The 15,807-nt window shown below is 33.3% G+C and overlaps 1 protein-coding gene across 1 annotated transcript in view; it reads left to right on the top strand.

The window, feature by feature from the left end:
• Positions 1–15,807, top strand: part of LOC107168210 (uncharacterized) — a 37,590-nt gene that overhangs the window by 15,454 nt on the left and 6,329 nt on the right. The window contains exons 5-7 of the mRNA XM_015517538.2: positions 7,442–7,626; positions 14,954–15,146; positions 15,303–15,500. Of these exons, the coding sequence (XP_015373024.2) occupies positions 7,442–7,626; positions 14,954–15,146; positions 15,303–15,500 (576 nt within the window). The remainder of the gene's footprint in view (positions 1–7,441; positions 7,627–14,953; positions 15,147–15,302; positions 15,501–15,807) is intronic.

Here is a 15,807-nt window from a genome sequence, read left to right as displayed (position 1 = left end):
TGCAATACTATATAGTAGGACAGTATAGCAATAGTATAGGTGATGCACATTACAATGTAATATTATAATTTATTACAATATGTGTACAAAACTGCAAACGTTATTATCAGCAAATTACAACTTCATACACGCTATTACACAGAGACCGTATATACAATATAATATTGTACTTATTATAGTGGTAGGTATAGACGGCGGTCGTGAACAACTACGGTACTATATGGCAATTGGCAATGTCCAGCAATATCGACGGCTCGCGTTTCGTGCACGTAAACAAAAAGCACCCTGCAGGTCTCTGGACTCATACCTTATAAATATATAGGAATTAATTCATATTATTCGCATTTCACAATAATAATTTTCAAAATAGTATAAATAATAATATATTCGCCGGAAGTACCGGTACCAGTTTCGTAGCAGTGTGAGTTAATATTTTAATAGCGACGCGCGGTGTATATAATATGTATTATATTATTATAATATGTACGACCGCGTAATGAGTGGCAGCGGTGGGAAGAACGACCGTCGTAGGTAAGGAGTAAACGTAAAAACGGCACGCGCGGATATACATAATAATACTATAATGCGTAAAGTAATAGGTACAGACGGTACAGTACAAATATACAAATACCTATTTGGCTATTTGTTTAGAATATTAGTATAAAGACGTCTTCCGCCGGACACGTTCCATACAGTGCAGCGGCGGGCGGCGGCCGACTGATTGGCGGCTAATCCGTTTTAACTGGCGGCTATAGTGGCAGTTTATCTGAACATTTATATATTATTATATTTTTGTTATTATTACGAAGTTTTACTACTAGTTGCACACTATAATATTATATTGTATTCTTACAATTATTGCACATTATCGATTTGCTATTATTCATTATATTAGATTTAGTAACTATATATTATAAGTATTATATTGATGAAGTCTTACCCTCGATGCGAACCGGATTGATGGCCGTAAAAAAATAGTTCAGTGGTTCAGTGTACCAACATTAATCTGAACATTTAACATTCTTTCTTAAAATTCCGACCTTTATAGAATGATTATAAAATTGAAAATAATTGTTTTATCTTACATTTTTTATTATTATAGATCAAATTAAAATTATTTTAATAACGTATGTATTCGAAAACAAAAATCTTCAGAGTTTCAATTTATTTTATATATTTTCATAAAAAACCATACGTCCTATTACTATATATAATTAAAATATATATTTGTTATGAATTATATTACAATATAATCTAAATAATATTCATAATGATCGTTGTGACTCGAGAAAACTGCGGAAGGTATAATTTAATGCCATTATTTAGGCGGTGAAACATCCTGGTACCTATATATAATAACAAAAATAAAGAAAACATTAGGTATTGTAGGTACCTATATAATTTTTACAACCAAAATCTAGACTATTCAAAACGAGATTTTTCGATAAAACTCGTGGACTAAAAATGTATATAATTACACACCCCCTCAGGGTCGTACACAGTGATTTATCTTTAAACGTTACCTACTGACATAACTCATTTGTTCAAACGATTAAAACATTTCATTTTTCACGTAAACTAAATAATGCGACCCCGTTGTTCAATACTAATGAAATACCTATCACATTATCGTAATTTAAATTTTGAAAAAATTGAATTTGGTAAACGAATCTTGAATTTTAGATATATGATATATATATATAGGTATTAGGTACACTGCTTACTATTCCTGTCCAATAAACCTACATAAATAAACTGCTGATTCATAAATCACAATACACTACAATAATCCACTTTATATTGTTGTCTTTATCATAATATATTGTATAGTTTTAGTCTATTAAAGAGTCTAAAAAGTTGTACTTTTAACCTTGTATACGCATAACATATTTAGTGGGGATCACGTGTATATTCGTTACGCGCTCAATGGTTATTATAATACTTCTTAACAAGCTAATTAAATAAGTTATATTATACATTAATTCATTACTCGTATACAGATATATGTATATTTTTATAATATACCTACCTATAATACGTAACACCCCAGTGAATTTTATAACTTAATGTGAAACGTTGCAGTATTGGTGTACTTATCGCCCATAAGTCATAGACATCTAAATGACAAGTTCGTTACATGCGTTACATATACGTTCAATACATTTCGTCTAAAATACAAATTGGAATTATTGATTTCCGTGTGTATATAGACAGTATTCTCTCTTCCTCACTCGGTCTTTCTCGTCACTCTGGACCCTAACTTGGACGTTTTTTAGACGAAGGAAAAGGCGGTGGGAAATGAAATGGAAGTGGCGGCGAACACCCTTTTTGATGGTCGTCAACGTCGGATGCGGTGGCGGCGTTGGCGTCGGTTGCGGTGGGGGTTAAATTGCTGCATTGATGGCCGCGCAAAAATGGGTTTGGTCTAGTCGTGTCTAGCGATTTCACTATTGGTCAACACGTTTGGTCTATGCGTTACGCGTTCACACACGGCGTCACGTGGTGGCAGTGGCAGTCGTGTAATCTGCGTGTTCTGTATACCAACTATGTTGGCGTCACGAAATCGCAATTCTCAGTTTATATATGTCTGAACTCTTGAACTCGTTTTTGTTTTTTCTGAATACCACCAAAATAATGTTCATTAGTACGTAGGCAGAAATGAAATAAGTAATCGAAAAATAGAATGGTATTATTATTATATTTTTTTTCATATAATATATTTTGGTAAGGCCAATTTAATCCAGGAAACCAGAAGACATTAGTGGACGATACCTGCTGTGTTCACAGGAAGGGTTAAAAAAATGTATAAGTTAAAACTCACGCAAAACGTACGCACTTAATTTCCGTAAAAGGGTCACGATAATAAGGTGGTGGTGAGTGTTTAAGTTTCTTATACATTTTTTTTCTCGTCTAACACAGTTAATTTTGTAGCCCTTGTCCACGCCCACCGTTGTCATCAACCACACGGTCATTAGCATATAAACGAAGCAAAGGCGATACAATATTATTATTAAGTGTCCGGAAAAACTGAGCCTTTTTTCCGTATAATAATAACAATATTTCTTTGGGGAAACGACAAGTACTTTTTAATCGTATTCCGGTCACGTATTTTGCGAGGTGAGAAAAAGTGGTTGTTAAAAATTACGCTACTTAAGTTAGTCTTTACAAATCGATCGGTTCAATACTTTTATTTCGCGTATAAATGTGACAATGGCAAGATCGGAAATTTGTTAGCTATATACGCAAAATGTGAAACAACTATCTATAATAACGTTGGCCACGTATATAATATTATACTTAGTATATATAACATTTAATGTACGCACATCTTTCCGGTGGAAAGTTTCCACTATTTTTTTTTTTTGCTCCAAAACAGTTTATCCGATAAACATCAGTGCACATATCATCAAGTATAAAGATACCATCAAGACGTCGTCGAAGTAACGTATACAACGTTTGTGTGTATAATATAATATAATATATGTATACATGTATTGCATCTATATAATCTATATGCACTCGGCTCTCATATTTTATCACTTTATATATATTATAATATTGTATATATATATATATATATATATATACACATGAGTGAGTTCGGGCAATGTTCCAAGTCCAACTACAGCCGATGTATGCTGCTTGTTGTACGTACATTGTGTGTGGAGCGTGTGTGTGTGTGTGTGTTTACTGTGTTTGTGTGAGTGTGTGAGAGTATTCGCACGTGTTTATAAGGTGCAAGTGAGTGTGTGTGTAGAAAGTGTCTCCGAACAGGGTCACTTTAGGTCTAGCTCGCGATGTACGATGATTTACAGCAGAGTTTATCGACAGTATACACGTTGGGTTAATGAAAAAGTGGACAAAGTTCATTAAGTATGTAGATTCAGCTGAACACTTTGAGGCAATAAATTATCGGTCACGTTCCGAATGGATTAAATCGACTTCTTACATGTATTTATTTTTTATTTTTTTTAAATATCGACGGGATTACTTCTTCGCTTACTCGATATTTTTCTCTCCTTTTTTTCTTATTTTTCTAATCCCGCGCTCCTTATATGTATATATAAAGTCTGTGTGTGTGCACTGTGCACCACTGCAGCGGCGGTTATAGGACGCGTACCTACACATAGAGAATGTTAACGGAAAACAAGCCGTTTATGGGCACGAACGACATTTATTGGACATAGGCACGCATCGATAAGAAGAAAAAAAATTATAATAATCCACCCAACCCGCTCACAAACGTGTACCGCTCATCTTAACAGATTTTTTTCTTTTTATCCATCCAATTTATGTGTGCACAAATACGGACGTATAATATAATTTAATATTTATCATAATATTATACAACTACGGGAATACGTATATTATTATGTTTAAATATATATAAATACGTCATTATAATATATTGACATAGGTAGATATAGGTATTAGTATATTATATAATATAAAATGCACGGAATATGTTCGGGAATAATTATAGTTTTATGGTGTTGTTCGTGTTGCTTTCAAGGTGATTGCTACTAAAAAGTTATAAGAATGCAGTTGAAAGGTCAATCTGGTATATGCATTAATGCACTTATTATATATGTCTATAATCGCACTAATCAGTTATTAATTCTCAGCCATAACTCAGCATTTTTTTGATTTCAATCAAATCTTTTTTTTTATTAAGATATATTATAAATATATACTTACCTATATAATACAACTATTAATTGTAATAATAAGTTATAATAAAAATCACATTATTCGTTAGCTGCAGTTATAGTGCTATACGATAGTTCTTAAGAAAAAATTATAAATTCATACAAAAAGAGCCGTAATGCATTTTAACTAATAATAGTTTCATTGGGATAGCTTGCTTAATTAGTATATACGAATACACCGATATTAAGGATTGGTCACTGAGATTTTACAGCATCATTCGTATAAATACCTCGATTATAAACGTATAAAAGATTCAAAACCACATGAAAAAAAAAAGCCAAAACACTATACCTACTGTGTGACCACCAACAACAATAATAAAAGGTCTTTTTTCTCCGTTTTAATCCCGTCAAAGGGTTGAAAAGGGACTAAATTCAATTATTTATATTGTAGTCGCTTACTGCAAACAATTACCGGACTTTTTTTCTCTTCAGAAAACTTTTTATTGGAAAAACAAAATAGCCACCGCCAGTTATATTGCCATTTACCTGTCGTCAAAACCGTATTACCGTGTTATTATATTATTATCATTGTTATTAAACACACACACGGACTATCATTTACCTGTAAGCGGCCCATTTTATGTAACTGTAATTTTTAAAATTGACACAGATAGATAGGTACATGATATACATTAAGGTGATAATCACAGAACGTTATCTAAGTTAACATATTAATCTATAAAAAAGGTGATTCACCAATATTACATCCCTCATTTTTCAATAATACAGTTATACAAAATAAGATTTTTTTTTTAATTTTTAAATGTATTTAAAACCCATATTTTTAGTTTTTCTTCTATTTTCAAATGAGCCCCCTCTTTTTTATGGTCCTTAACAAGTCATTTCAAAATTCAAAATCAAAATGTTATGAAGAAACTCATTACTTAATTTAAAAATTGGGATGAGCATACTTGGTGAAACGACCTGTATAATTGTGTATAATATTGTACACACTAACTATACATACGTATATAGAGACAGGACCGGACAATTAACAATAAAAATACTATTATTGTCATTAGTCACTGTTGTGCGTGCGAGCAATCGACAGAATGACGTATATGAATTTCGATATTGTACGCATAATATATTTTATTATTTTGTATTTTTGTGGATCCCAGTGTTTTAAATCATTCTACCAAAGCCGAATTGTTTTTTTGTCCAAAAAACAACGCGGTTCCAGGGACTGTAAATAATATTATAATAATGAAAACACGCTGCAAAAAACCGATGGGAATTGAACAAAAAATAACACAGCCTCGCCGAAAAATATGAACGATGCGATTTATGGTCCACCCGTTTCGGTACATAAATCTCGTGACATTATATAGATGTATTATAACGCATGCATGATGTGCTTATTATATGTATATGAACATTTTTTGCGACGTTTTCCCGAAAATCATTCAGGGAAAAATCCACCCGGTCTGCCACCCGTGTGTTTTTTATTATACTGCCCTCAATCACGTTTATTTTGGCAGCCGTATACGCGTCATTTTAACATGATTATATAGTACACATCATGTATGTGCATAATATGTACATAGGTAATAACGGTATATCGGTATATACCATATCACGTACGCAGATTCTCTCAATCACATAAAAACAAATAACAAAACAATCTGGAATATAAAACAATACGATAAATACATTTTTTTTACACACGTGTAAGCGCGCTCATTCCGCGTTCACACACATTGAGTAAATCAACTATAAGTATAAATGTCGGTTGGTCGCAACAATATTTTATAAAATATGCACACTGTTCTAAAGCAAACGAGAATATTATTAGAGTTCGTTCTGAGTTTACCACGGGCCTTTGTAACAGCCTTTGTGTGCGCGAGTATAGTTCACTACAGACCCACAGTATAGGTACTACGTGGTCTGCACATTATAGAATTTCTATATGAATAATCTCCCACGGAAGACGCGCTAAGAAGCGTTGTGAACAAAAAATAATAATAATAATAATATAAAAAAAAAATTAAATAAATAAATTAGAGAATCATTTGAAATGCTCACGTTAAAACAAAAGCGTCCGCGGGGATCACGTTGCAGGCTGCGAAAAGGGGTTTGGACGAAAGGGGAATTATTATATTTGTTGGCGCAAAAAATGCACATATCCGGGTAAAATTACCATAACGTGTCGGTAAAAATGTAACAAAAGAATATCTAATTGGATACGCGCGGTTCTCAAGGTGCCGCAGTGTGTATCACTCGCGACGGGATATACACGGGAGACGGCAGTGCAACGCGTATAGGATGGATACACATATTATATTATATACATGCACCTATATGTATATGCATAATACACACTGTTAAAAACAAAAAAGGGAAAAAAACAGATTCGAAAAAAATAAATAGAATAATATAATATAACGACGACTTGTGAAAAAAATCAGATGGCATCGTGCTAACGTGTTAAAACAATAGCGGCTCTTCCTTCCGCAAAGGACCACATTTGTATAATATTATATCGTTGCACGCGAGTAGGTACCTATACAGTACACATCGAGCTCAACGCTGTATAATGTTTGTCAGTATTATTTGCATATGAAACGACTGCAGTATAACCGGTTATGATGGCATTTTTTTTACTACTTTTAAGTTTTTGTTTTCTTCCGACATGCTATTATTATTATTATTGTGATTACTGTTGTACGGTGACGGTTGAAACGCGTATTATATTTTCGTTGTTCATGTATTTTGTTTTCGTTCAACAGGAGAACGACCTTACAGATGCCACTTGGCCGAGTGCGGACGAGCTTTCATACAGCTGTCCAATCTACAGCAACATCTCCGCAATCACGATGCCCAAGTGGAGAGGGCCAAAAACCGGCCGTTCCACTGCACCATCTGCGGCAAAGGTTTCGCCACCGAGTCCAGTCTGCGCACCCACACAGCTAAGGTGAGGAGACGTTGTTTCAATATCGTTATTTATTATTCGGTTCACTATAGTAAAACACACACGCGCGCTTGTGTGTGTGTTTATTTTTGTACCTATAGGCACTCAGCGGTAGGGTATAACAATATAAAACCTACACTATATGTTGCTTATATATTGTATAGCAGGTGTCCAACGATTATTAATAAAAATATTATATTATATACTGTGACCATGCTGTATGTATGTATATGCGCGTAGAAATATATATAAGAAACACATACGTCTTTCCCGTATCGTTACGAAATAACGTTATTATATACATAAAAAATATTTTGTCAGTTTTAATCGAATTTCCGCTTACCAAATGCTGCGGTAGTCGACCGAATAACTGCACGAAGAATGGTGTATTATGGCAGTGGTGTTAAAGGAGGGCGACTTTGACCCAGTTATGTAGGTAAAGATGATTTTTTCCATGGTGATGCGTAGGTTTACCCTCCGTCTCAGTGACGGTGATGACGACAATATTTAGCCTTTGTTGTCATAACCTATGAGTTATGACGTCATCAAGAATGATGGTGTACATCATATTTATAGTTTTGTGTGTTTGCGTTTATGAAGAAAAATAACGACTTATAAAAAACTCAATTATGATTTATACAAATGAAATAACTAGAAAAAAAATTTTAAAAAATATATGAATATTATTAAACACATGTCCTATATATTAGATGGATTAAATAGGTTAGAGAAATAGAGAAGTTGTTTTTAACGCACATATAATACTGAAAATTCATATAAGTCTTGTTCTCGCATATTATATATATTATGCACGCATACTGTCCATAAAATATACGCAGTTACTGGCTAGACGTACGGATTTTTAATCGTTTTGTCACGATAACGACCGCAATAATATTTTCCTCTTTATAGAATTATATTATTATATATTATGATATATGTAATATGTATATAATATTTTGCCGTCTTCGCCGTGGTCGCTGAGATTGCATTACACGCAAGCGCGCACCATATTATTATTATTATTATATTATATGTACTCGACTGGGTGACGAGGGTGTGTGGAGTGTAGCGGATAGCGCCGCGACCAATGAAATATAGTGACAACCCGGTGGCTTATTTGAAAAGTTAATGGGAAAAAGCTGGCGAAAAGGGTTTTAATTCTTACGGACATCTTATATTTTTAGTTAATTTTGTTATTTCTTCAAATCTGCCACGTTACGATTTTCACTGCTGTAATTAAAACTGCGAAAAATGGACTTTATTTCCCTTCCTTGGCTTCACTTATCCCACTGGTGATATTGTTGCCGCCGAACTTCGTCACGTCTCCTGACAATCAGAGTATTTCCTCTCTCGCTCTCTCGACAAAACAGTAAGACCACCAAATATGTGGGCTATAAATAATTAAATATTCTCTTAATTATATATTACGGAAAAATTATTCAAATCGATAAAAATAAATGTAGGTAGATTTTTTTTATGAAACTTAAAATATATGGGACAACGTGTAAGTATGCAGTGATCATATTTTTTTCGACGTTATTTTTATATTTTATTTTTCGTTAATAATCTTGTAGGAAATCCAAAAGTATATGCTGTGTAAAAGAAAAAAGTTTATGTGGTATTATTTGTCGTACGTGTAGTTTACAGAACGTGTGCCAAGTTGCAATAATAATTATTTCAATAGTGCGGTTATTACTACTACGAGCCGTTTTAAAACATTACACATCATCATGACTTTGTATAAGAACACACTTTTTATAAAAATTCCGTAAACAACACTCCCAAAAATCATTAAACACATTAAAATATTTTTATATATATTTAAGATAAGTTTTGAAAAATGATCGAGTCATAATTTTTAGTAGGTACTTATACGATTAAAATGACATTTCATGTTTTTTTTCAACTTTAGATGGGACACCTTTCATTTACGATCGTTGATTACTATTTATTGTTAATTTATGCCTCAAAGTTTGTATAGTCTAACAAAAGGGTGAAACATTTAACACAGTGGGGTAAAAGTTTTTCTTGTTTCAAAACGCTCCACTTCTTTTTTTTCATTTTATTTTTTTGTCGTGTTGAATTAACCAAAGTGTTTATTGCCTTATGCTTTTTTTTCATATCATAAAAAGACATATTTGTATTATTATTGTAATGTATGAATAATAATTTTTTTTTTATTGAATGTCCGTCCTTGATTGTGTCTATTCAATAATATTGTGGCAGTGATGCGAAATACTTTTCTGAGAGTATATATATAAATTGAATTTCTGCATAATATTCGCCAAGTGACCGATCCATAAAAATAGAAACAACCATAAACACATTCTCGGATCGTTAAACTTGGCATTGCGATTCCAATGTGTTTTTGTGCAATTATTTTGATTTACCACAAAAGATCCTTCAATATACCTATATGCGAACAATCCTAACTAATAAAAACCTAACTGATTATGCCGTAGCTCAAAATTCATGTAGTTCGGTCAGACCGCACTTGATTCTCAATTTTTTTTTTCATTTCAAATTTATATACATTTTTATGTTCTTTTATCATCGTATTTACAAATGTTTAATAGGGCGAAAATCCGGTGAAGTGTAACACAAATGTAAATTAGAATGAAAAGGGTTGTGCAAAAATATGACGTAATAAAAAAAAAAAAACACCACTATTCGACGATATTCATTAAAAATGTGAAAAGGGTATTAAGAGTATTCGTTATTGACCCTTCTTGTGTTCAGCCTTTTATTAACATACTTCTATGCGTATTATGACCCTTGTGTATATATAAAAAAAGCACAACAAAAAATCCAAAATAACATGGGAACTAGATAACATAGATATACATATATTTTGTTTTACGACGTAACGCACTAACGTATATATTATATACATACAGGCTTTTCGTAAATCTTATAGGCCACGCGACGGATCCCGAGGCGCTTATTTATGTAGTGCGTGAGCAGGTGAACCGATTTACATACTACGCATAGAACGATTAATTTTAGGAAATAGAATAAATTAACACTTGTCGAAAACAAAACGAAAGAATGTTTCTGTTGATTTCTATCGAAACTAAAAAAATTAATTCGGGACTGTTGATTTCTGAGCATACAGGTGGTTTGTTCGGTTTCTTTTTTTTATCCGGCGTGGGCGTGTTATTTATTTTTCCAGGCATTTTTTTTTTTTTTTAAACAGTTCTTTATGTACAGTTACATTTTTTTTTTTGGCCACCAAACAATTATTTTAATTTCTTATGCATCCCAACCGACGTTAAATTTTTTTCCTGGTGCATGTACAATTATATGCGATATGTTCGCTCGATGCATCCCGCGTAGCAGGTGTTGAAACAGTTTGTATGTACATGCACACGATATTGAATAATAATGCAAGTGTCGAGTGTCGGAGGTAATTGCACGTTGTCTTGTCGTTTGATTGAATGCACTCGCATTCAAATTGCTGTATGCATAATAATCGTTATTAAGATACAAAAAAAAATTAAGTACCTTCACGCATTGTATATACTGCAAGCATTCCGTACTAAATAAATAACCCGCATGTTCGGCGTTTCTGGTCCTATTTTACTATTATTCTTATTTGTTTTTATTATTTCTCCTTTTATGATCTTAACTTTCAAGTATACTATACTACTGTTATAATAACACAATTTTATTTTGTTTTATTTTTTTTGTAATCTGTTTAAAGTTTTATACTGACATTTTGACATCTAAACTACTACGTTAACGGAAAATCCGTCTTCAAACCGTTTTTATTTAGAATTTTCTTTGGTAATTATTTTACTTAAATTTATTTTTTCCGGCGTAGAGACCTATTTATTTAGTAAAATAGGTATTACCATTTACCAATGCATGGGTTTCTCCTCTACACGTTACTTATGTTAGTAAGTTTAATGTTATTGTAAATATCAATTTTACTTATTGTAATAATTCAATAATTGTATGATACAGATTGTAAATTAACTTTTGATAAAAAAAAAATTCCTTTAATTTTTCGTTTAATTAGATCGCCGGTAATGTCATGCGAACATATTATATTATCCCAATTATAATGTGCGTTTATCACTACACTCGCGATTCTAAATTTCAATATATACAAATCAGCGCACATGTAATAATAATGTTATATTATACGACTAATATATTCGCATATAATAATAATAATAATAAAAACCGTTTAATAGTCTCTCCGCGGGGCAGTGTATAATATAAAATATAATATTATGAAATGATATATAATAATAAAAGATCGATATCCAGCACGCTCGTTTTCGCTTTTTACTCCTATGTATACGCGATATATTATATTATACTCGTATATCTTCCACTGGTGCGCACGTTATGATATTTTATTTATTTATTTCTTTCTTATATTTTTAATGGCAACAGCTCATTATTTTCTCATCCGGACGTTAAAAGCGGGACCGATCTTCGGACCGTGAACGTCGGCGGTGGCGGTGGCGGAGAGCCGAGTGCGGCATAGATAGGTGACGCGAGTGCGCGCGGCATACAATATATATATATAGTATATAATATGTGTGTGTGAGTAAATATACATTTATGTGTGTGTATGTGTGTGTATGTGTGCCTATCTATATATTATAGCGAAACCGCGCGCACATGATATTCTAATAAGAAGCCATAAATTTTGCGGCGAGCAATACACACCGCGCGGACGCTCGTGTCGCCGTAGACCACTTTCCGTAAATGGAACGACGACGACAACGATGACTGGGAAACGGCGGCGTGTACACGAAAAACCGTGGAAAGTTTAACCGCATTTTTCTCTACAGTACGCGTACTTACATGCGTGCATGCACGTGCGTTTACGTGCGTGTGTCATGAACGTTTCGCTAGACAACTGTACAACGGAACATAATATTATAGCAATAGATATAATATAATATCGTATTGATGGCATGATGGCGCGCGGGAACACGGGACGAAATACAATAAAAATGTCGTATATGTACATTCATAATAATATTTCCGTGTATAATTCACTTACTTATAAGTGTACCTACATTGGGCCGAGCCCGTATAAAATAACATAAAATAATATTATAATATACTATATTATTGCGCGTGTGTTAAAGCGTACGATCTGTCGGCGTATTGTTTTTTTAAGCTGCCAATAATACAAAATAGTGGTGACTTTAATAATTAATATTTTTATAACATACGCGGGCCCAGCAGCTACTTCACCTAATTATTATAATAATACGCCAACCCGTTTTTCATTTCAAGCAGTCGATAACGCTTATGATTATATACCGAGTGGATTTGCGCACTGGAATTCCATTAATTTTTCCAATTTCATCGTAGTCGTCTCCCCCGTCATATTATTGTTATTATTATTATTATATAATCCTTTCTTTTGCAAACGTTATTTTCGTACATAATCATTTTTTTAAGTACTTTTTCGTGGAACAAGGGTTTATAATCGCATATTTTTCTCCTTCTCAATCACTCTTTATCTCTATATATTTTTTTTTAACATGATATTATTAAATCTATTTTCAATTCAGTCGAAATCGTAACGACTAAATAGTTTAAAAACTGGTCGTCTATAATAGTGGCGTGATAAGAAAGTACGTAAGTAAATCATGTTACCACGGACACGAAGCGTTCTGTGTGTCATTTATTATAAATAATTTAATTCAGTGCGCCGCCGTGCAAAACGATAAAATTCATGAAGAAAATATTAGTTTTATGCAATAAAGGTGCATAAATCATTTAGGTACACAAAGTAAAAGTATTTGGCATTAATATAAAGTTTATATTGGAAATGGTAATGGTCACGGTGAATTTAATGTTTGATAATGACATTTTTCGTTCGCTTTTAGTAAATGTGTACTTACGCGATTATAGTTTCTCGTGAAAAAATACACAACATTAAATATTCAAATAATTCGTCGTTGGTAAACTTTTTAATTAAGTAATATTGAAAAATATGATGAATACTGGTAAAAAAATATTTTTATATTTATGATAATATATTTAATTATATGCACGGAACTATTGAAAACTCATTATTAGTCAATTACGATACTTCCATTATTTATTATTTTTTAATTTTGTATAATGTGTCATTGTAAAAAAAAAACTTCAACTTAAGAAAACACTATTAGATTACCAGGCTGATGTATATTCTGTGTACAAGGACTGGATATAGTGGATAGCTGTATACTTTGACGAAAGCCGTATACAAATCACGTGCAAAAACCGCCAGTAATTATTTACGGTGTCCCGAGTCCGGGCGGGCGCCTATTCTTTCGACTTTCGAGAACACTCAGACCGATAAATTATACTTTGTTTATAAAATATTTAATAAAAATGTAAATCTCCGCTACTTGGACGACGCCGCAGACGGACTTTTAATAAAAGTCACCGGGCTGAAAGTAGTCGGAAGGGCTTTTAAAAATTAAAATTACGTTTGTTTTATTGCCATCCCCTTTACTCGTCGACTACTTCTCCTCCTACGTTCGAGTACTTTTTGCTCGGACACATCTCCCAAGGCGCCGATATTGTAACATTCTATACAGCCACCGCACACCATTGTCCGCATTCATATACATTATATCATATTGCATAAATGTATGTACTCTGTATATACAACATAATATATATATATGTATACATACATAACAGTATAGTTTTGTTCTCGTATGATTTTTAGTCACAATTAATATTGGAACGGGGTGGAAAAAATAATAACGATTAAAATTTTATTATTGTGCGACAATAAACTCCGGTCGGTAAATTTTAGAGTATATTATTATAATATACGCGAGCGTATAACGATAAATCCGAGTACGCCGCCGCCTAAACAGCAAAGCACCATAAATTTGATCTTTCCGAGCGTATATTTTGCGGCGACGATTGTCAGGTTTATGCGTATACGACGTACGTATACACGCATAATATATTAATATGGCACGTAAAATAAAACGGAAACGGTATTTTTTTTCAAAATGGCCATTCTAACTCACAGCAGACAGTATAATATTTAAATACAAATATAAATGTGTGCGTGTGTGTACTGTATACACTATACATACATTTATATATATAGCTAGATAGTATAGATTAATACGCGTGTGTCCAAAGGGACCACGTCAGTATTGTGTTTCTTCACGCGAATCGGAAAGGAAACACGCTGCGCAATGGCGGCGGCCGTGTGTTTATATTATAATAATATACTTTAATGTGTATATAGTGTCTCCCCCGCCAACAAGTCCCGAACACGCGCGTACTTCCGGGTTCGCTGATTACTGGTTATACCTGACGTATGTTTTATTGTTATTTTCAGGAACATTTTTTTTATTTTCAGGAAGCTGAACTTCGCATGGACGTGCTCCAGCAGCACGCCGCCTTGATGGGCGGTGCGAGCACTACGTCTTGTCCGCTGTGCCATAAATTGTTCCTAGGTAGCGAGTCACTGGTCGAACATATGAAAGTCCACCACAACGATCCGACCACAGTGTCACAGGCCGTCGTACAAAGTGAGTGACATAATATAGGACACTCATCGACTATAATAATAATCCTGAACCCTAAAGCCTATAAGATTCTCAATATTTTTAAATTTCTCGTGACAAATAAAATATTCGAAAACTACCTACGTGTAAACAATTTTCATATCAGTATTATTTTCACAGGTTACTCAGATGTCGGTACTGGTCCGTACATGGCCAAACGTAGAACGGCCAACCATCCCTGTCCTGTGTGTGGTAAACACTACGTGAACGAGGGAAGTCTGCGTAAACATTTGGCTTGCCATCCGGAAACAGCTCAGTACGCCCAGCTAAGGATGTGGCCGTGTTCTGTTTGCCAAGCCGTATTCACCCACGAATCAGGTAAGCCATTGTGATGTAACGATATGATTTCTGATGTGACGGTGATATAGTCACCAAGTCCTGATCAATTCGAATTATTTTTGTTTAGAATGTATAAATATAGTTTTTGAATTCTTTAAACTTACTTATTCTAAATTACAAATATGAAGTAATTTATGGTTTGGTTAAAATATTTTTCAAATTCAAATTATATTAAAATATTTCTGATATTTGCCATATTATCTATATTCGAATGATGATAGTCATACGCACACTATTATATTATATATTATAATAAATGCATGCATACCTGGATTTCAATGGACTG

This window comes from Diuraphis noxia, unplaced genomic scaffold (genome assembly GCF_037042655.1).
Source record: "Diuraphis noxia isolate RWA-SAM2 unplaced genomic scaffold, SU_Dnox_SAM2 contig0004, whole genome shotgun sequence".
NCBI lineage: Eukaryota > Metazoa > Arthropoda > Insecta > Hemiptera > Aphididae > Diuraphis > Diuraphis noxia.
The sequence above is the reverse complement of the archived record's forward strand: the minus strand, read 5'-3'. Positions and strand labels throughout refer to the sequence as shown.